This window comes from Candoia aspera, chromosome 1 (assembly GCF_035149785.1).
Source record: "Candoia aspera isolate rCanAsp1 chromosome 1, rCanAsp1.hap2, whole genome shotgun sequence".
Taxonomy (NCBI): domain Eukaryota; kingdom Metazoa; phylum Chordata; class Lepidosauria; order Squamata; family Boidae; genus Candoia; species Candoia aspera.
In genome coordinates, this window is record NC_086153.1 from 326,572,264 (window position 1) to 326,593,283 (window position 21,020).

The 21,020-nt window shown below is 39.0% G+C and overlaps 1 protein-coding gene across 1 annotated transcript in view; it reads left to right on the forward strand.

Annotated features, from left to right (window-relative positions):
- The window catches only part of MDGA2 (MAM domain containing glycosylphosphatidylinositol anchor 2), a 500,250-nt gene that overhangs the window by 327,431 nt on the left and 151,799 nt on the right, over positions 1-21,020 (forward strand). Inside the window, exons 7-8 of the mRNA XM_063290587.1 lie at positions 4,877-5,206; positions 12,023-12,316. Of these exons, the coding sequence (XP_063146657.1) occupies positions 4,877-5,206; positions 12,023-12,316 (624 nt within the window). The remainder of the gene's footprint in view (positions 1-4,876; positions 5,207-12,022; positions 12,317-21,020) is intronic.

Sequence of the window (21,020 nt, forward strand, 5' to 3'; positions counted from 1 at the left end):
TAGATTTATATCCTGCTTTTCCTTTAGCAGCTCAAGATGGCATCCATAGTGCTTCCTCCTCTCGTTTTTCCTCACAACAACCCTGTAAGATAGATTGGCCTGAGAGAGAATCCAGAATGATCTAGAATGTTCCTTTGGCTGAGGTGGACTAAAACCTGGGTCTCCCTGGGGCCACACTTAACATTTACTACTTTTTAAAAATATTTTTTAAAAAAAACATTTACTGTGGTCCTGATGACTGTGTACCAGCTTCAGAATCAAAACAAAAGGTAGAAGTCCTGGTTGGGACCTTTCTGGATGCATCTGGTTAGCCTCTGAATGACTAAAGAACATGCTGGACTACACTGGCATTAGATCAGATCAGGCCTCTTAGTATATCTTATCAATTGGGAAGCTAACATGAGCTCAACCAGAGATTGGATTATATACTGCTATCCACTGTGAGGTGATTGCAATTGTGTTCCAAGGGCTTCTTCAGAGGGTAAAAAATAAATCCTCATTCATCCCCTCCCACTGAAAAGAGTGCCGTCCATATAGTTTTTGACTCTTGAAATATCTAACTCTGGCCATTATGGCTGGTGTGATGGAAACTACTTTCTCCCAACAGTTCTTATTTATTCATTAAGCTGTAGTTGGAAAGGAACCCTTTGAGTTCCATCTTATAAGGGTGTTACCATCAGAGAGGACAAAGACATCCATTTCTCTTCCTCTCCCTTGGAACAGTGCTTCACCCAAATTAGATCAGCACCTACCCAATTGCCTTTTAGAAAAGGCACCAAGATTTGTTTCAGGAAGTCTTTGGTTTCAGAAAGTCTTTGGGCATTGGTAGAATAGTGGCTTCCTTCCCTTGCAGTTAGTGTTCCTTGTTAGTGAAAGCATTGTTCCTTGGCATGATGGATGTCTTGATTGTTACTATCAATTTTTACAATTATAATTAATATTAGTGTTGATTGCTTAGCTTTCCCTTTTTCTGCATTGGAGTGTACGTCGTTTGAAGTAATCTGCATCTAAAGCAGGCTATCGAATCGAATTATCCATTCAGTCGTATCTGACCCTTGGCGATTCCATAAGTCAGCTCTCTCCATGATTTCTGGTCTTGTACAGCTTCAGTTGCTTTATATTTTGGCCTGTGTCTGGTTTGATTACATCAAAGCATGTAAACATGTTGGAGGAGGCTCTTGCGCATCCCTTGGACTGCAAAGATAACAAACAAAGAAGTGTTGAAGCGCATAAAACCAGTCATGTCGCTAGAAGGAAAAATAACAAAATTTAGACTTAGTTACTTCAGTCATGTCATGAGATCAACATCATTGGAGAAAGTTGTCATGCTTGGAATGGTCAGTGGCAAAGACAACGACGATGCCAAAGAACACGCCGGTTGGATGTAATCAAAGCAGGCTATAGGCCTAAGTAAATAAATATATCCATACATGCAAGCATATATACACTGGAATCAATAAATATCTGAAGGGTTATAGAATCTTCACCCCTGATCTTAAATCAGTATGTCTCTCTAATTCTGAAAATGGGGGTCCCTCTGCTAAAATAATATCTGCTAAAAGTTGGGGAGCTTGTTTTCTTGGTTATTGCTTGCTATGGTATATGATTAACATTTGAAGGGGACCCCTCCAGTATTCTACAGTTAAGTGGAGACACTATTTATATTGCTGATTTTTAAATCAATCAGTACAATCAAATAATTATCTAAATATTTGTTTGCTATTGCCCAAACTCTAGCCAGATTACAGATGTTACTCATGTTACCAACACATTGAGTAAAAATGTGATCTTTCCGTCTTCTTATTACGAGACAGGATTGTACCACTGCGTGTGAGCTTTGATGGCTCTTACAGGATTTGTCCCAGCATGCACTGCTGAGCTCTCAGGAAATGTGTAAAATATCCATGATTATCTTCAGAATGATGTCCTTACCCAAAATGAGGAGCTGATCCCTAGCCTTACCATTTGTAGTGACAACGTTGGCCGGGAACATATCAGCTTATTGCACAAGGCAGACAAACATTTAGCTATGTCCTAATTTCATCTAGGTCTTCTCCTCCTAGGACATGCCAGGAGGCCAGCATTCAAACCAATACAATGTCATAGAATCTGACAGGCTGTGGAGTGCAGGACAATAGTGCTAAAATTTGCATTTCAATAATTGTCATCTGGAACTTGCATTTCTCCTGAACCTTTACTTAACAAATGGTCTTGCCAGGGTCTTCCTTCTCTTGGAGATTTTCCAATGTGAGACAAGATGAGATGTGCACGTACAACCAGAAATTATGTAAAGAATGCTGCTGACACAAAGGTTATGTGCAAATAACATCTGTAAAGCCCAGTGTGTCTGCTTAGAGCTATCAGCTCTTATTGATTAGTTTCATATACCCATATAAACACACACAAATGAACATTTTTTTATTATTTTAAGCAATAACTTGGAGGGATGCAAATAAAGGTAATATGAGAGCATCATATTATTGACAGCTATTGAAACTTAGTACTTTCAAAGAAAGATCGTCTGTAAGACAAAGAATAGACTAGGTTTCTAGGTTTGATTGTATCAGTGCTACTGGCAGCAATATCTGCTAAGGTAAGAAAATTAAAGATTTTTGACCAGCGGCTTGGCTCCCAGGTATCTACCCCTTCAGACAGTGACTCATGCCCTAGTTTACCACACAGCTCAACTATTGTGATGCACTTTAATGGGGCTGTCCCTGAAAATCACTCAGAAACTTCAGCTGGCCCAGCATTCAGTGGCACAGGCTGAATGTGATACCTCTGGTTCATGAGCTGCACTGGTTACCAGAATGCTTTTGGGTGTAATTCAGGGTGCTGGTTATGGCCTATAAAGCTGTCAACTCCACTAAGTAGACCAGACCAGGAAATCCAATCCACAGAAAGGCTAAAACTATTTTTATTGAGATTGGCTATGATAACAAAATCTTGCAAGTCTGATTGTGCTATACTTCCTCCTCCTCCTTATGCTCCAGTGAATTAGGGAGGTGTCTGAGCCTCTTATGCATATTTTATGTCTGTTGTAAATATATGTTTCGGCCCCTTTTGCCTAGGTAACAGTTCCTGCATATTTCCATCAAGGTCATCTTCCCTACTGTCTAAAAGAACCCTCCATGGTTTAGGGACTGGTTATCTGAGGGACTGCCTATATCTCATGGTGTCGGTCTAGCCGGTTCAAGCTGACAGGATTGGCATATTCTGTGTTCCTTCAATTACACAGTGTCATCTTTCCAGGAAGCATGCTGTCTCCATTGTGGTGCCTGCCTTCTGGAACAGGATTCCTTCCCCCCACCCCCTACATATCCATGTGGCTTCCTCTCCCCTGCCCCTGATGGCATTCCAGAAAGCCTTAAAGGCCTGGCTGTTCTCCCAGGCCTTGGAGGAGGGTGGTTGTGGCCTCTGTCAAATTGTTTGAGCGTGTGGGTTGGTTATCCAGACTTGCCATCAGTTTTTCTTCTTTATTCCTTTCTTATAAGAATTATAATTCTTATAATTATTGAATTGTATTTTCTCTTCTGTTTGGTTTTATTGTAAACCACCCATAGTCAGTTCAGAGTTGGGAGGTGCCTAAATTGAGTAAATTAAATTAAATTAAATTAAATTAATAAAATAAGTTATCCCTCTGTTGTTTAACCCTAGAGGGAATGTATCATGTTTCTCTCTGTGGGAAATGCATCAGGTGGGAGTCCAAAAGGAGATCCTCTTGGCTCTGGCCCTATCCACAGAAGTTTGAACTGAAATGACTCTACTTCACTGTTTTCAGAAAGAAAATGTAAACTATTTCATTTCAGGGTGCTTTTGGAATGAATTGACTGTTTGTGTTGCTTGTATGGGGAGGATGCTCTAGTGGGAGTGTGCCAGATTCATTATAGCTTTATTTGGATTGTTTTTACTGAATAGCTTTTGAAATGGTTTTATTGTTGTGTTCATATTTTAGATTTATTGTTGTAAACCATCTGGAGCTGGATGGAATAGGGCAGTGTAAAAATAATAAATTCCATACATACATGCATACATACTTTCTGGTCAAGTTGGAACATTCTGACCAGTGTGCCACAAATACTACTGAACTATATATGTTGCATTATGCCAGCCTTCTTAAACCTAGTGACCTCCCTACACATTTGGTCTTCAGCTCCCAAAATGCCTAGGCATTCATGCTGGCTGAGAATTCTGGGAGTTAAAACCATGAAGAGCAGCCCACCTGAGGAGCAGCAGGTTCAGGAAGCCTTTTTTCTTTCCCTTTCTTTCTACAGGATGAATGATGAAGGGCATTTTCAAGGTGGTTTGTTTGTTTGTTTGTTTATTAAATTTATATACTGCCCATCTCACTATAAAAGTGAAATAAAAAGCCCACCTTGTTCAAAAGTTAAATGAATAGGCCAGGCATGCTGAAGTTTAGAGATAGGCACTGTGGTTCCTATATGCACCAATATACCCCCAACTATTCCCTGGTACCCCCAGGTTTAATACTCTATTTGACTTCCTTACATGATATTAACAATAATGGCAATAATGCTACTCTCATCACCAGTAGGAAATTGTCAGATTGCTGTGGGTCCAATTGTTAAAGCTAAGACTGGGCATACTTTTGAATCCAGAATTTACACTTCCTATTTTACAGTCCCCCAGGGATGACAGAGGTAGCAATGCTGGTGGTGATAGCACAGTCATCCAAAGTCAAGTGCAATGTGTTTTGCAGGAAGAAGAAGTACAGAATTCAGAGCATGATGCATTTGCAGAAGGGATTATTATATTCAAAACTGTTATCCCATCAAAACTGGTATTACCTCTCATCTGTGTGCAGATATGTCAGTGCTGCATCAAACTCATTCATACTGTGCTTACCTCATTTTAGCCTTGAAGAAAGGACGATTCTGGATCACACCTGACCCATATCATAAAGACGACAACATTCAGATAGGAAGAGAGGTCAAGATATCTTGTCAAGTAGAAGCAGTTCCCTCTGAAGAGCTCATGTTCAGTTGGTTTAAAAACGGTCGACCACTGCGCAGCTCTGAAAGGATGGTGATTACTCAAACAGATCCTGATGTCTCTCCAGGAACCACCAACTTGGACATCATTGATTTGAAATTCACTGATTTTGGGACGTACACATGTGTTGCATCTCTGAAAGGGGGTGGCATCTCAGATATCAGCATCGATGTCAACATTTCCAGCAGTACAGGTGAGGGTGTTTCTATAACTTCCTGAAGGTCAGTTGAGGAGTTTAGTACCAATTCTTTTAGGAACATAGGAAACTTTCTGAAAGCAAGTCCGACTATTTTTTTTTCTATTGAAACTCAATATTATCTGCACTTGGGATGGGCAAACTGCAGCCATCAGCCTAATTTCAAAAGCTTTCCCTTGGCAAACCAGGTTTATGGCAAATGCAATCTGTCTTATCCTTCTGCAGTGGGAGGGAGAGAAAGAAAAAGAAGAAGAATGTATCAAAAGGAAAGGATATCAGGAAGAGAAAAAAATAAGTTAAAAAAAAAAGAATGGGTTGTCCCTTCCCCTGTTTATGTGCCATCAGTCATTGGCAATCCTCCCCCTGCAGATTATTCCCAAAGGAATGAAGACCCAGTTACACTTCCTGGCCAACTGTATAGCTGTTTGGGTTTTCACAATGGAATTTTTCCCAGTCTCCTTAAAAATGCAAGCAATTGACTGATGGAGATTTTGCATGCGAAGCACACATGCTGCCACTGTGCTATGACCCTTCAAAATACCTTCACATTGATGTAGGAATGAATGTGAGAAACATTTGTGGATCTGAAAATAGCAGGAGCAGGGGATATTGTTGCTTGCTGATGTATTTCATTTCAATTCTAGCAAAACATATGCCAAAAGGCAGAACGTGTGTATCTCTGTATGTGTGTGTCTAGCAGAGATGATTAAATGTCTGGCATATGATGGATGAATAATAGTTGTACGTGTTTGTCTTGCAAGGTTGAAGCTGACAGGACCGTTCTATCCCATGGAGTGTTTCTCCTCCAAAAGAAAGTAATCAATGCATTACTACTTCTTGAGATAGATTCATTTGGAAGAGCAATTGGATGTATCAGAAGAATCCATCAGATGGCTGTACCTGAAGGCTTTTCATAGCTTCTTCAGCCAGTGACAGATTATGCTGCCCACTGAATTTGGTGCTTCACCATGTGTAAAGAAAAGTCAAAACAGGGAGAGTAAAGCCAATGCTTGGAGGATGCTAATGCTGTCAACTCAATTGTAGGATCACCTTGGTCATAAAACAACTATGGATATCTCATTGTGTATGTAAAATAATTACTGACTTACCAAAGTCCATGATAACCATTTGTTTAGGTATGGATTTATATCCTTTACTTTTTTTTTCTTTGTTAAATAAATTCAAAGTAACTAATACAAAAATAATAGATCATAAAATGAGTTAGACATACAAACTGATTAATTCTGTTAAAAGCAGTCCTGCAGTTTAATTAGTTCAAATAACTAAAACCTAATTTTGTACCTTAAAATAATGAGCAAAATATAATAACAGAAAGACTTCAAGCCATGTCCAAAATTTGATGAAATAAATTTTCCTAAACTTAAACATACAGGGACATTAACTGTTAGGTGAGGAGATACAGAGATCCTGGAAAATTAGAGACTGAACAAGATACTCTACACTGAAAACTGAAAGAAGAGGAATAAAAATAGTCTTTTTGTGGGTTTTGTAATTTTTATATGAAACTAGACAACCCGTGATCCGTTGGGTCATTGTTTCAAAGATATTTCCTTACTGGATTCCTCAATGCCTTCAACAATGGCAGAGCTTCTAACGTTCTGCCTTCTGTGGAAAAGTTCTTAAAAATTCAGGGAGACATTCAGAGATGTATCTGTCTTGAAAGTAGCCCATGTTGAACTGTACAGCCCAGTCAAACATCAGGAGTTGACCACAGGAAATGTTTTATGACATTTTGTATTATGTCATAAATATTTTATGATAATTTTTATGTAATAAAAGATTTTATAAAAATTGCCAAATATCTATTCCATGGGAGTCATGGGCCCTGGATTTTGTAAGTTAGCCCATCTGAGGTACCTTGGTTGAAAAAGTTTTGCCCTGTGATGTGCCATTTCACCCAGTTAAAGGTCACAGACTCAAGAGTTTTAGTGATAGGTAGGTAGGTAGGTAGGTAGGTAGGTAGGTAGGTAGGTAGGTAGGTAGGTAGATAGATAGATAGATAGATAGATAGATAGATAGATAGATAGATAGATAGATAGATAGATAGATAGATAGATAGCATTTCCAAGGTGACTTGTTGGGCTATTATTGGAGACCTGTTATGGAACTCTCAAAAAACTCTCAAAGAAGAGACTCAGTGACTGCTGTAGGAAGGCCTAGTCAGTCCTAAAACATCAATTTACCAGGAAATAATCTAAGGATACATTCTGCCACCTCTTTTAACTCTGTAGGATTTTATGTGTCACTTCACCTTGTCTTTATCCTTTTACTTGGCAGATGGGCATCCCCTCAAAGCCTCTCACTGTTGTTGTTTTTTTCACTTTCTATTCATGTCTATGTGACTCGGAGGCATTCTTCTAAATAAATATGATGCCAGAGGCAAGCATTTGGCTTTGTGGAATGCCAGTTTACCTTGCATTTTTCATTTTCGAAATCTATCATCTGTCTGCCTGCCTGTCTGTCTGTCTGGTGATTCAGTGAACCTGGAAGCATGTGTTGGTAATCCCAGATTTAGCATGCATATCCTTCACCTAACTTCCTGCTCCCATTTGGGTCCTTGGTGTGGAAACTGTCTACATCCTGTTCTGTGCAAAAGGGGTTCCAAGGTCACTCCTCAGCATCTGATTTAAGACACTCATGAGTAGCCCAACTCAGCCCATTCACTGTTTGAGCCCATGTAGAAATTCAGCCATCCCAAACATACAGTACTGGAGTCTTTGTCTGAAACACCATTGCTGAATCTTCAGAGCTTTTGCATCTGATTGGAAAAGCTCCTACATCAGCCTGGTTAAACAAGGTTGCTGCCCAATACCTCAGCTAGATGATCTGGAAGTATATCATTTCTCTCCACAACCAGAATTACCACTTGCCTCCATCTCCTTGTTTTTCAAAGGTGTGACTTGCAATTTGAAAGTGTGTTTTCATATTCTATCAAATATATTGCCATATTCTATCACATTCTGCCTTTTGGTTTTGATAGGGTAGGTCAGGGTGGGCTTCTCTCCTTTCAACTGTTTAATCTACAAAAGAAATTTGCTAATTAGATCTCACTCTCTTATTAGACACGCGGTCTCTGGCCCTACTGCTGGACTGAAGTATGCTCTAGGTAACTTTGACAGGGTATGAAAGCAGTAATCTTCCTTCTTTTTACTTCAAAAGTGCTTATTAATGTTTTTAAGTTGTGTCTGTTGTTGTAATGACAAAAGTAATTTTCTAGGCTATATAATTAATGGCTCAGTCAAAACATTTGCAAGCTGCAAGCATTCTTTGGAGTGACAATTTCATTTTTAAAAATTCATTCCTTTTACTATTGTCATTTATTGACCGGCAAAATGCCCTTTTTAATTGAGAGGTTTCATTGGTTCTTTTTCTCTTCCTTTTATCCTTGGAAACAAACAGAAGGAAATGAAATCCAGGGGGTTTGCAAAATATAGTTATTTCTCTTTATTTTGCTTTGCATGCAGTTGTGAGGAGCGAGTAAATGACCTCAAAATGGTTGCACAACTAGGCAATTGAAGCCCCACCCGATTTTAATATGAATGGTACATATTTAAAAAAGGGGTAGGACTTCAGTTGCCCAGTTGTGCCCACCATTTTGGCATTGTTGACCTCCCCCAATGGATGCCCTGTACAATTTGCCTTTGTAATTTTACTCATGATGAATTTGCCAGTTTGTTTGTTACATTTCTAAGCTGTCCAACTCCAAAATGACCTCAATGTAATATCTCAATAAGTCCTTTTCTTAAGGTGTCATTTGTTTATTTACTGTGAATTGTATACTGCCAATTTAAAGAGTCAAACGTATTACAAACCTTTGTTCAGAAACAAACCAGGATCAATGGGATAGCTCCTGAGATAAAAGGCTTACAGATGGGAAGGATATGGGGTATAAGAGAGAAATATGCTAGTATAGATTAGAAACTTTTCGGTAATGGCGAATGGGTTTCTCTATAGATCCTGCCCACCCAAAAATTTAATCAACATCATCACTATCATCCTGTATTTCTCACATCCAAATAGACCATGAATTGGAATGTTCATATTCTATTTTAGATCTTTTTTCCTGCTTTTTCAAGATATATTTGCATATGTAGATACATTTGTATCCTACTTCTCCTGAAAATATCGCAGGTCAGGTAGGTTTTCACATGTGTTTATATTAAGGATAAACAGTTTTATGCCAACCAGATATTTTGGACTTTCATTCCCATCTGTCCTAGCCAACATAGCCAACTCTATGGGAAAATATCTGGAGAACACCTGATTCCATTCACCATTACTGTATATGTGATGTAGGTATGTCTATGTATTGTGTGGAGGTAGAGAGGAAAGCTTCTTCTATTCCCCTTACCCAGGCAAGAGAGAGTGAGTGAGAGATTGTATTCTACCAAATATATTAAAAGAGTAGAAAGACTGAAATATACAAGGCCTTCTCTGATCACCCTCCATCCCACTGAATTGACCTTATCTCTGCTTTGACCACTGTTCTGGAACTATCTCGATATAATTACACAAACTATGCTTGACCAAATCCATCTTCTCACCTTCTGAAATCACGCATAAGAGTCTTGCTGTAAATACCAGAGAGGCCTTGGAGAATAATCCTTCCCAGTTGTCATTCCTGCTGTGCAGAAAGCATTGCCAGTAGAGACTCATCTTGATTCCCTCTCCTCTTTCACTCCATGAGGAGGGTGAGAAGAACTCTTATTGGTTCAGGCCAAGAGTCCACCTCAGATCTATTATTTTCAGTCAAACAAACTCACAAGGAACACATCCAAAGAGCCTTTCAAAGACATATTGCTTCTAATCAATGAGGCCTCATTTGGTTATCTTGGTTAATAACCATTGGGCAACACCATAACTATATGTAAGAACAGAAATGTCCTTTGTAGTCATGTTGCTTTCAACAGTCCAGCATGTTGCTTTCAACAGGGCCCACAAGCAGTGATGTTCTGCCACACAATTGACGGCTGACGTTTTAATTTTAGTCAGAGAGGAGTTGGACAGGTTGCTGGTTTTTAGATGAACTGAATCTGGCTCTTGCTGCTTTTGTTTATATATCTTTTGTGTTTATTTCTATTATGGAGCTGCAGGAGTAGCGCTATAGTTGAAAGTATTCTTGGTTTTTCAGCAACATCTGAAAACAAATGTGTTCGTCATAAAATCAAGACAAGCTCTTTGATGAAGAGTTAATGTATTCAGATTTCAAGGGGGGAAAAAGAATGTCTGCATTCTTTCCATAGGGTTATTTTAGTTTTGCATATTTGTTTTAGTCAGTAAAGGTCTCTTTAAACATTTTTATTCCTCAGTGTACTAGGTTGAGTAGATTGAGAAAACAAGTTTTCCCAAAGTATTGATGGACCAGAAGGAAGCACCCTATTTTTCTGGATTTGGGCTATCTGTGCAATTGCTTTGTCCACTTAAGTGTCTGCTTCCTGAAAAAGCAGAAATTATTGTTTATTTTATGTTATACACACACATGCACACTCACTGCTAGGAAAGAGGAATAGGCATTTCTGGCATAGTTCATTTGATATGCCAAAATTATTTGGCTACCACTGGATTACTACATGTGGGGAAAGAGATGGCATCATTTCCAGTTCTACCTTAGGCAGCCAAATGTCTTGAACAGGCTCTCAGTGAAGGGTAAAAGAAATACAATGTGAAGCTGATAATGTGTTTTTTGTGAACATAGTGGAAAACTTGAGAGGAGAAGTTCATACCGTAGGTTCATTTTGGTTGGAAAGCCGCTGCATATTGATAAAGATATGTAGTATTTATATCATCTACAGTGCTACCTGATCGATGAAAAAATTCAAGATGTGTTCTTACCATACAGTACATCTGTGGTCATTGCTTCCCTGACAGTCTAAAACAGGCAATCTTAGGCATTACAAGGTTTGAGGGGGGCTCTGGACAAAATGCTGGAGCAGGTAGCCAGCCCTAGCTGATCTTTGGCTGAGTTTGACTGTAGCTAAGAAGGGCGGACCTGGTTAACAGCTGGATAGGAAGGAAATCCCAAGCTATAGGATAGATTGAGAAGTTGACAAAACAATCCAGAAGAAGGCAATGAGAAACGTTTTATATTGTTACCCAAAAAATCCAAAGGTGTGTGTCGTATATGATCACTAGGACCGTGCTTGACTGGAGGGAGTCTTTCTCTTTACTAACAAAATATTGCCAGGAAAAATACCGGTAACCATAATGCTGATAATGTGATTTCCAATATAGTAAAATCAAAACATAACCTCAAAGATACGTGGATTGTCATACATACTCAAGGATATGGTTTATTTCACTCAAACTGCAAATTGGAAAGGGGCAGATGTCAGATTATTCCATCAATGAGCCACGCATACAATGAGTTATGGGTGTTCATGTGCCTTCTGCAATAAAGTAAAAAAATATCCCTCTTAAAGAAAATAATGAAAATACAGAAAACAGGCAAGGTTCCAATCTCTTATTCCTTACATTGGGTTGTGTATAACTCTATGTCAAAAATACATTCAGATGTGAAAACCTCTTTACTGAATATGAATAATCTTGCATCAATGAAGGATGGTTGGTTGGTTTGATTATTCATTTATTTTTGCTGCTCATCCTCCTACAAAAAGATTAGCTATAGGGTAATATTATTCTTCTAGAGCATCCTAGCTGTTTGAGTGACCCCTAAGTTATGTCTTATATTGTCTGATTAGACATTCAGAGTCACCAAACTCTCATGTACTAACCATTTCATTTCCACTTCTTGCTTTTTTTCCCCTTTCCTTTCCCCTTTGCACCCATTTGAAGTTCCACCCAACCTGACTGTTCCACAAGAAAAGTCACCCTTGGTCACCAGAGAAGGAGATACCATTGAACTGCAGTGCCAGGTGACCGGGAAGCCCAAGCCCATCATCCTCTGGTCCAGGGCAGACAAGGAGGTTCCCATGCCAGATGGGACAATGCAGATGGAGAGCTATGATGGGATCCTGCGGATTGTCAACATCTCAAGGGAGATGACAGGGACTTACAGGTGTCAAACCAGCCAATACAATGGATTTAACGTCAAACCAAGGGAAGCACTGGTACAGCTGATCGTACAGTGTAAGTCTTTGTTCCCTTTTACTCCACCCCTCCTGCAGTAATATTACATTTTGAAATAGTGTTTTTTGGGGATTTGGGCATCATTGTTTCAATCAGCAGATTCAAAACATACTTCTCTCTTGTGTGAATTGTGGAGCTGTTTGTCTTCTGCATGAAATTAGCTTTTGCAACCCTGTCCTCTCTGAAGCAAGAATAGGCTTCAGTATTTGGTTGCCCATAAACAAACTAACCTAGACTTGGAGTTTTGGTTAGTTTGAATAGGGAAGAGATTGGTGTGTGCTAGCATGTGAGGTGTATCCCTTATTCTGTGAATGGAAGAATCGTTTTATCAGTTTGATATTAAATCAAGCTGACATTCATTGGCAGGGTTCACTCATCGTGCCAAAGCCTATTGTTATGCTTATTTAACATGTTTTGCCCAAACCATAAACCATAGTACAGTTTAACATGATAGCTTGATTTGTTCAAGATGCTAAGATTTTGACAGGACTCCCAAAGAAGCTGAAATGCAGATTATACAACCTCATTTTAACCTAGCCAAACATGCTATATAAATCCTACCAGTGAATCACAGAGCATTTTTTTAAAAATAAAATAAAATAATGTTGGATATCAATCCTTTTTTAATGTAAACAGATTTTATTTTTGTAATGGCAAATTCTAGAAGAACTGCTTTAATCAGTCTGTTCTTGGTTGCAACATACTAACTGGGAATCTTGATAGAAGCTTAAATATTAGCAAATGAACTAGAATCCATGTTGTCATATGCCTGAAGAGTTATCTTAAGTAGACTCATTATCCCTCCATATATCAGTGGAGTCGGGACTGTAAATCTAAAATGGAGATCTTCCAGCTTCTCCTCTTGTGTGAAAAATTGGCTTGAAAAAATTGTGCTGAGTGGCCAAAACTGATTAGCCCTAGCTTGAAATTTCATTAGAACAACTTAAAAGACCCGGTCCCTTTGCAAACCAATGATTGATTATGTGCCATCAAATTGCTGTTGACTCCTAGTAAACACATAGAAATATTTTCTCCATGACAAACTGTCCCTAATCTGGTCTTTCATGTCTCCCAACGGTGCACTCATTGCCTCTGTAACTGAGTCAATCCATCTTCTTCTCTTTCTTTCTACCTTTCTCAGCATTAGAGACTTCTCCAGAGAGCTAGGTTTTTGCATAATGTGCCCAAAGTAGAATAATTTGAGCCTGGTCATTTGTGCCTCAAGTGAGAACTCTGGGTTGATTTGTCCTAGGATCCATTTGTTGTTTTCTTGGCTGTCCATGGTATTCTTAGGAGTCTTCTCTAACACCGATGTTCAAAACCATCAATACTCTTCCTATCCTGCTTCTTCAAAGTCCAACTTTTGCTTCCATAGAGTGACATAGGAATACCATGGCTTGCATGGTTCTGATCTTTGTAGGTATAGAGGCATCACGGCATTTGAATATCTTTTTCCAGGCAATCCAATGAAGAATTTGTTTTTGTTTTGTTGAAAGGCTGTTTTCAAAACCTATGCCTGGAGAAAAAAACAGAAATTGGGAATTGGGAAGAAATGTAGGTAAAATAAAAGAGGTCAACTATCAGAGAAGAAAGATACAGACATATACTTTGCTCTCATGATAGCAACAAACATTTAGAGCACAGACCAGTACTCCAAGGAACCTTCACCATTTCTGGGAACTAGGGTGAAAAAAGCAAACAACTTGTTATTTCCTTCTAAGCTACTGGGACCCCCTTCATGAGTCTTCTGAAATCTGATACTCTCCAGGTACCTGCACTTCAGCTCTCACAGTTCCTAGCCAGTGGCTGTGTTCACAAGAGATTGTGGGAGTTGAAGTCCAATGTGTGTGACTGACCCAAGATTTGGGGAACAATTACCCAAATGGGCAATGTATATGTGCTGTGTTCATACAAGACATTAGACCTAGGTTAACAAAATACAGTGGTTGTGTCCATATAACATGTTATGCCCAAGCAAAGAAATTATGACATTACCAGATGGTCTACTTCTCACATGTTCAGACAACAGCCGGCTTCCCACAATGTGTTTTACCACGGACTTCCAAATCCTATCTGCAAGTCGCCTCTTGGATTCCAATTCTGTTGCCAAATTACACTTTTTAGCATGCATTTGGATCAGTTAGGCCACAGATATCTTGAATGTTGGTGTTCTCTATCCTTCACCTGGTGCCCTTTGGGAGAAAGAACTTGAGTGAGAAGACTTCAAACCTTTATCAAACACCTGACTTTTTAGTATATAGTTGGACCCTGTCCTAAAGTGGGGGGGGTGTTGTACCCCTACTTTGTTTCTCTTTGAATTAATGTATGACCTCAGTACTTTGACAGTTAAGGACAAGGACTATTTAAGCTTGGTATTCTTTAAAAGCCTTGAAATAGAATATGTAAGAATGATTTGGAACTGTTGTCATAGAATATCTCAAAGAGAAGGTTGGTCAGGTCTTTTGCTTGCTTAGCTTAGATGGTTTATTCAATGAAAAGAGAAAGGCCTTACCCCCCTTTCTCCATCCAAATGAACTCTTGTAAGGCTTTGCTAATGATTCTTGATTTGTATTTATTTACTTAAATATTTATTTTCTATCCCGCCTTTATTGTTTTTATAAATAACTCAAGGCGGTGAACATACCTAATACTCCTTCCTCCTCCTATTTTCCCCACAACCACAACCCTGTGAGGTGAGTTGGGCTGAGAGAGAGTGACCGGCCCAAGGTCACCCAGCTGGCTTTTGCGCCTAAGGTGGGACTAGAACTCTCTTGCTACACCTGATTGGCTCTTGGGCTGAGAGATAGCAACTGGCCCAAGGTCACCCAGACGCCTTTCATGCCTAAGGCGGGACTGGAACTCACAGACTCCTGGTTTCCAGCCCATTTCCTTAACCACTAGACCAAACTGGCCATGCTGAAAGCTTATCCGAAGACAAAATAGACTTCAGTTTGATTTATGTATGTGAAATGTATATGTGTACATATAAATATTGTTTATGTGTTCTGATGGCTGTTTTTGACATGCTTCATAAAATGCCACAATAATTCTAAGTCAAAACAAAATCCAGCTAATACTGCAAGGAACATATATTCAGGATCTTAATCCAGCATTATTTTGTGTTCTTGCTCCTCAGAAATAATTTTAAAAATGGCATGTTAGCAAAACATCAGAGATAGTAAGTATTATACAATCTGGCTGACCTTATCCCCAAAAGGGTAATGAGCATTTTTATTTTTATTTTGTTTGTTTTTGACAGGTAAGCATGTTTAAACTCAGTCCAGGCTTATTTCCAACAGAAGCTAGATTGTGTAGAGCACCTTATTAAGACACTCAATTTCTTTCTTTTTTTAAAAGGAAGCAATTATATAAATCTCCATCTGCAATAACTCTGTCATAAGCTATGAATAGAATATATCTAAGAATTCCACAATGGGTTTCTTAGAGTGTGTGTGGGGGGGAGTATATGATTCACGGTTATTTTATTTTATTGTATTGTATTGTATTGTATTGTATTGTATTGTATTGTATTGTATTGAAAAACAAGAGACATAAACTAAAACCATTCTAAATGTAAATCAGAGCATGTCTTCCTTGGGAGTAAGGCCCATTGTTTTGGAGTGTATATCCATAGAATCACAATCTGGGAATGAAAAAGATATAATGAACATTTATTTAACTTTTTTTTTTTTTTTGCTGATTCCAACATTTTGTACAGGCAGACTTCTGATGATTTGGGCAGGCCAAGAGGGAGCAAAATTGGAACTACAGGTATTCCTCACTTAATGACCATTTGTTTAGTAATGGTTCAGACTTACGACAGTACTGAAGAAGCCAACTTACAACCAGTGCTTGTCATGAGTACTGATGGCGAGCAGGAGGGGGCCCCTATCCAGGGGGAAAAACGCATGTGTAGTACTGAGGAATTAAGCAGCCATTCAAAGAGACACAGATCAGACCCGCCTTAACTTTTGGGGTTTATATGTCTGGGTTTTTCCCATGCTTCTTCAGTTTGTTAGGATTCTGTTTTATGTAGCAGTAATAAACACTAGAGACCTACTCCTCGTCTCAGCGTGATTCCTGACTGTTAGGACAGTGCTCACACTTACAACTGTCGCAGTATCCCTGCGGTCACGTGATCATGATTTGGGCACTTGGCAGCCGGTTCACATTTACAACCGTTTCAGCATACTGTGGTCACATGATCGCCATTTTTGACCTTCCTGACTGGCTTCTCACAAGCAAAATCAATGGGGAATCATGTGATTGCTTAATGACTACATGGTTCGCTTAATGACCACGGTGATTCACTTAATGACTACCACAAAAAAAAATCACAAAATTGGGTCAGATTTGCTTAATGACCACTTCGCTTAGCAACCAAAATTCTGGTCTCAGTTAAGCAAGGACTACCTGTACTGGGAATCATGTTGATGGGAACCTTTTTCGCCCCAAAAGGGCTCTACCAAAAGTGAGCAGGAGTTATTTTAAAAAAGGTATCACCCTGAGCTGACTTCTCAATTACTGGGTAACATGCACCAGCTTCCTAAATTCCCAGCAGCCACCATTTCCTTTACCAAAGCCACCCTATATTTTTTAAAAAAAATTATCACCCAATAATGCTTGGACAGCTTACGGCATCCTCCTCAAAAGGGCCACCCTTCAAATAGGATGAACTGAAATCCCATCATCCCCAGCCATTGTGCTATCAGCTATAATGGGTCATTGAAGTCTAATATATCTGAAAGGGAGCAGGTAATCCAAAAGCTTCCAGATCTAGTGTAAATTGATATATTAATATATTGAATTATGCCATAGAAATAACATTATTGCACATGAAAGTTGTGCTGCAATAATTTTGTTAATGTTTGCTAAAGGATATTGGATATCCTTAAAGATCTGGGATATATGGAATGCTTATTCTTTAAATATTGCAGACCCATTCACTGGAAATTCTTCTAACCAAAGCCTTGCAAAAATGGGAAGATGTGCCACAGCATATTTTGTACAGCTCCTGTTCATTTCACTGAGGCTTGTCCAATGGATGAGGTCCATTGCTCTCATCTCAGCCTTCTAAAAAACACAGCAAAGCACGGGAGAGAAATAATCCTGAGATCACGTTTGGATCAGATTTTGTTTTCTACTATTCTTTCCTCACATCACCGCTAATGAGTTTGGGGGAAAAAATAAAAACAGAAAAAAGCTGCATCCAAAAGCAATTGCAAGTGAGCCTCTTTTGTTATCCTTGATAACACCTAGTAATAAAAATGCCATCAAGCACAATATAATCAGACGTTTACATCATGCACCTTATCAGGAAATCATATAGAAAAGGACAAGAGTGGTTGCTGGGACTCCTGACTAGAGTTTATATGCCATCATTTCACTTGGCGCTGCATAAAAATATTCTTTATAGCATCCACAGTTCATTGAGAGAATTGGTCTTAAAAACTTTTCCCAACCAAAAGTTGTTCAGGTGTGTTGTACAACAGCTCCCATCCTCTTTCTGCCAGCATGCACATCTGAACGATGTAAGTTTGGGTTAAGCTGAAAAAGTGCCGGGAAGAGAAGTTCTCCTGCATTTTTTTCTACCAGATGTTCTTCCATTTGCTTTTGAAATTTTGTCAAAGATGAAGAGAATATTGGATAAATTCTTGCGGCTGGAGTAGGGCATCCTTGCACTTACACAGGGATAAGATAGCCAAGAAGTGTGTAATGGATATCCTGCCCTTCATAGCAAAATCTACTCTTCAGTGATTAGTAACCTTCTTGGCCCTTAAATGTTTTAGTTGCATCAGCAGAAGACCTCATGATGCAACTCCTCCATGTGGCCTTTTCAGTAAGAAGAATGTTTTGCCCTTGATAAATTGTTGGACAGTTTAGAGAAATGCATCTTCCTCCAGAGAAAGTCTGAAAGGTCATTTGTGCCCAACTCTAGCTAGACCTGCAGCTCCTCTCTGAGGTTACTTTGTTTACAAGCCAAATGCCAATTTGCCTCAAAGCACAAACTTGATTCAATTTTAGGAGAACCAGTAAAGCATAAGAATACTTGTGGACTTGTTCCACAGAAAGCTTCATCAGATCTGTTGACCTGTGATCCATCACCTGCTCACATATAGCTTTATGGCAGAGCAGTCAAGCCCTGAATTGCAAGGTGCAATCAAGAAAACAAGAATCACATGGGCTTCAATAAGTGTGTGAATGCAAGAATTAGAGTTAAGGTACAGAATGTTGGATTAATTATAGGAACCTCGAGTCCTTTTTTAACAGTGAGTGGTTGTTTTTTATCGTATGGCATAGCAGTTCAGTGTTCATGCTTCTTTTCTTGCTGGGAAATCCTTGTGAGGTCCAGCAGCCAATTTGTAGACTATTTAGCCATGACAAGTCACGTTGCCCGGGGTGCACTACAAGGAGGCCAGACTACATTGCACCGAGTTGGGCTGAGAGAAAGTGACTGGCCCAAGGTCACCCATCCGGCTTTCATGCCTAAGGTGGGACTAGAACTCTCAGACGCCTGGTTTCTAGCCCAGCACCTTAACCGCTAGACCAGACTGGCTCTCAATAGTGAGTTGGTTAAAGTGAAGTCTCTTTACATTCCAAATCTTTTCTTGGGGTTTTTGCAGTCCAGACTGAGCTGCCATTTAAGAGATAAGGTACTAACAAACTCCTTTCCTATCTGTTGGCTGTTAATGTACGGTGTTTCTCTTGTTATTTTCCCACCCGCCTCACAATCTCTCATGACAGCTTGTTTTCCCTCTTGTGTAGTCACTGGAGTAGGAGACCCTGATCCTTTTGAGTTGATGGACATTGATAACACTTTGAAATTGATAAACCCTGCTCCAGTTGGAATGTCTACTCACAAAATATATTTTTCCCAAAGGCAAACTGATGTAACTAAAAGAAAAGTAACTGTCAAAGGAGCACTGATACACTTGGAAACTTTGCCCCCAGCTCTGCCTTGCACTTAGATCTGTGATTAAGTTCCCAAACACATCAGTGCGCCTTTGAATTTACCATTTTTTTGTTCCCACACTCATGTCTCATAGACCCTAACTTATTTTGGAAAACAAACATGGTACTGGAGCACTTTGGTTTGTGACATACCAGTCTCTGAGTTAATATTAAGGGTGAGTAGGTGAATGGATGGATGGATGGATTAAAACACAAAGAAAGAGAAAGAACAGATAATGCTGAGGCAGGAGTTTTCCAATCTTTCTCAAGCTGGAGCCTCACACTTAAGAGAACAGGATTAAGGTATTTTTAGAAGGTAACCCACAGAAAGGGAACTAATGGAACATTAGATGGATGTGATGCTATGGAAATGAAGCTCACCCAGTGGTTTTTGGAGGCAATGAAAGAAATGTTCATTTGTGGCCAAGTTTGAATGTACGTGTTGTATTTTATTTCATGATTAATTGTATTTCAGTCATTTCTTCATAGTAATTTTAAATGGTAGTGGTATATTTCAGTTCTTCTTGTAGCACTTGCACAACTGTAAATTCATTGACAATATTTGGGAAAATGAGATGTTAATTCCTTTTTTGGTTATTTTCCAAAATAAGCTATAGGATAGTTATTCTGATCAAACTTATCATCAGAGAGGTAGTGGCTGATTGTAACAGGTCCTAAAGTTTTTTGAATGGAGATTAGAAAGAAATAACCATAGAAACATATACAATATAATAGTTTATATGGTAGGAAAAAGGAACAGAAGAACAACAAAATCTGTAGCAGACCTAATGTGAGCATTTGTTGTGCATATGTACACTCCAGGTTATCTTTGAGATCCTGGTGTCAAGCTCAACAAAAAGAAGAATTTACCTTACTGAACAGTAATTTGCAAAAATATAAGTGAGATGGACTAATTAAAAAGTTATTTTTCCTAGCCAGTTAGACTGCAATATGTTTATGTTTACATGCTCTAATAGCTCTTTTTGTTGACCATACTAATTGACTAAATAGTCTCACCTTTCTGTCATTATATAGCTGTTCAATACATGGAATACAGCTGCAGTTCAGAGCTGGATCACCTTTGCTTGATCTCAGCATGCCATGACTTGATGAGTTAATGGCCTTGTTTTGTTAACAGTGATTGGGATCTCAGAAAGATTCTCCCCAAGGAGGTCACCAAGGAAAGAACTCTCATCTAAAGTTAATATCACGAACAGAGTAACTATTGATTATCATCAGCACCTATGTACAGCAATGAGAAAACTCAATCTCCCAGAGGTATTTATAGAATGATGTAAAACAATTTAATTACTTGTGCCAGCAAAGAGTATGGTTTTCAGACTGATTTGAGAGACTCACAAGTTTACAAACGATAAGGTCTGTAGGCATCTTTTTGCTTGGAGCAAGGAATTCATCATTTTGCATTTGTAATAACTGATGCTGGGACAACTCAAACCAGAGTAATTATTTAATGTAAGAGTGCACTAGGCTAAACAGAATAAAACTGTAGGGTGACCAGTATGCAAGAGATGAGCAGAGAGGCATGGGAAAGCAGCAGAGTAAAATTACTACTCAATATAGAAATATAAGTCTGTCAGTCCCTAATAAAATGAATTCTCCATCTTTAAAAACAACAGACTTTTGATGCTCCTGGGAGGGATGTTGTGATCATAATTTGTATAGGTCTGGCCATTGTTGGAAGTAGATGTTGAACTTCATCCAAGGTGGGCAGTCCATGGCATTTCACCCAATG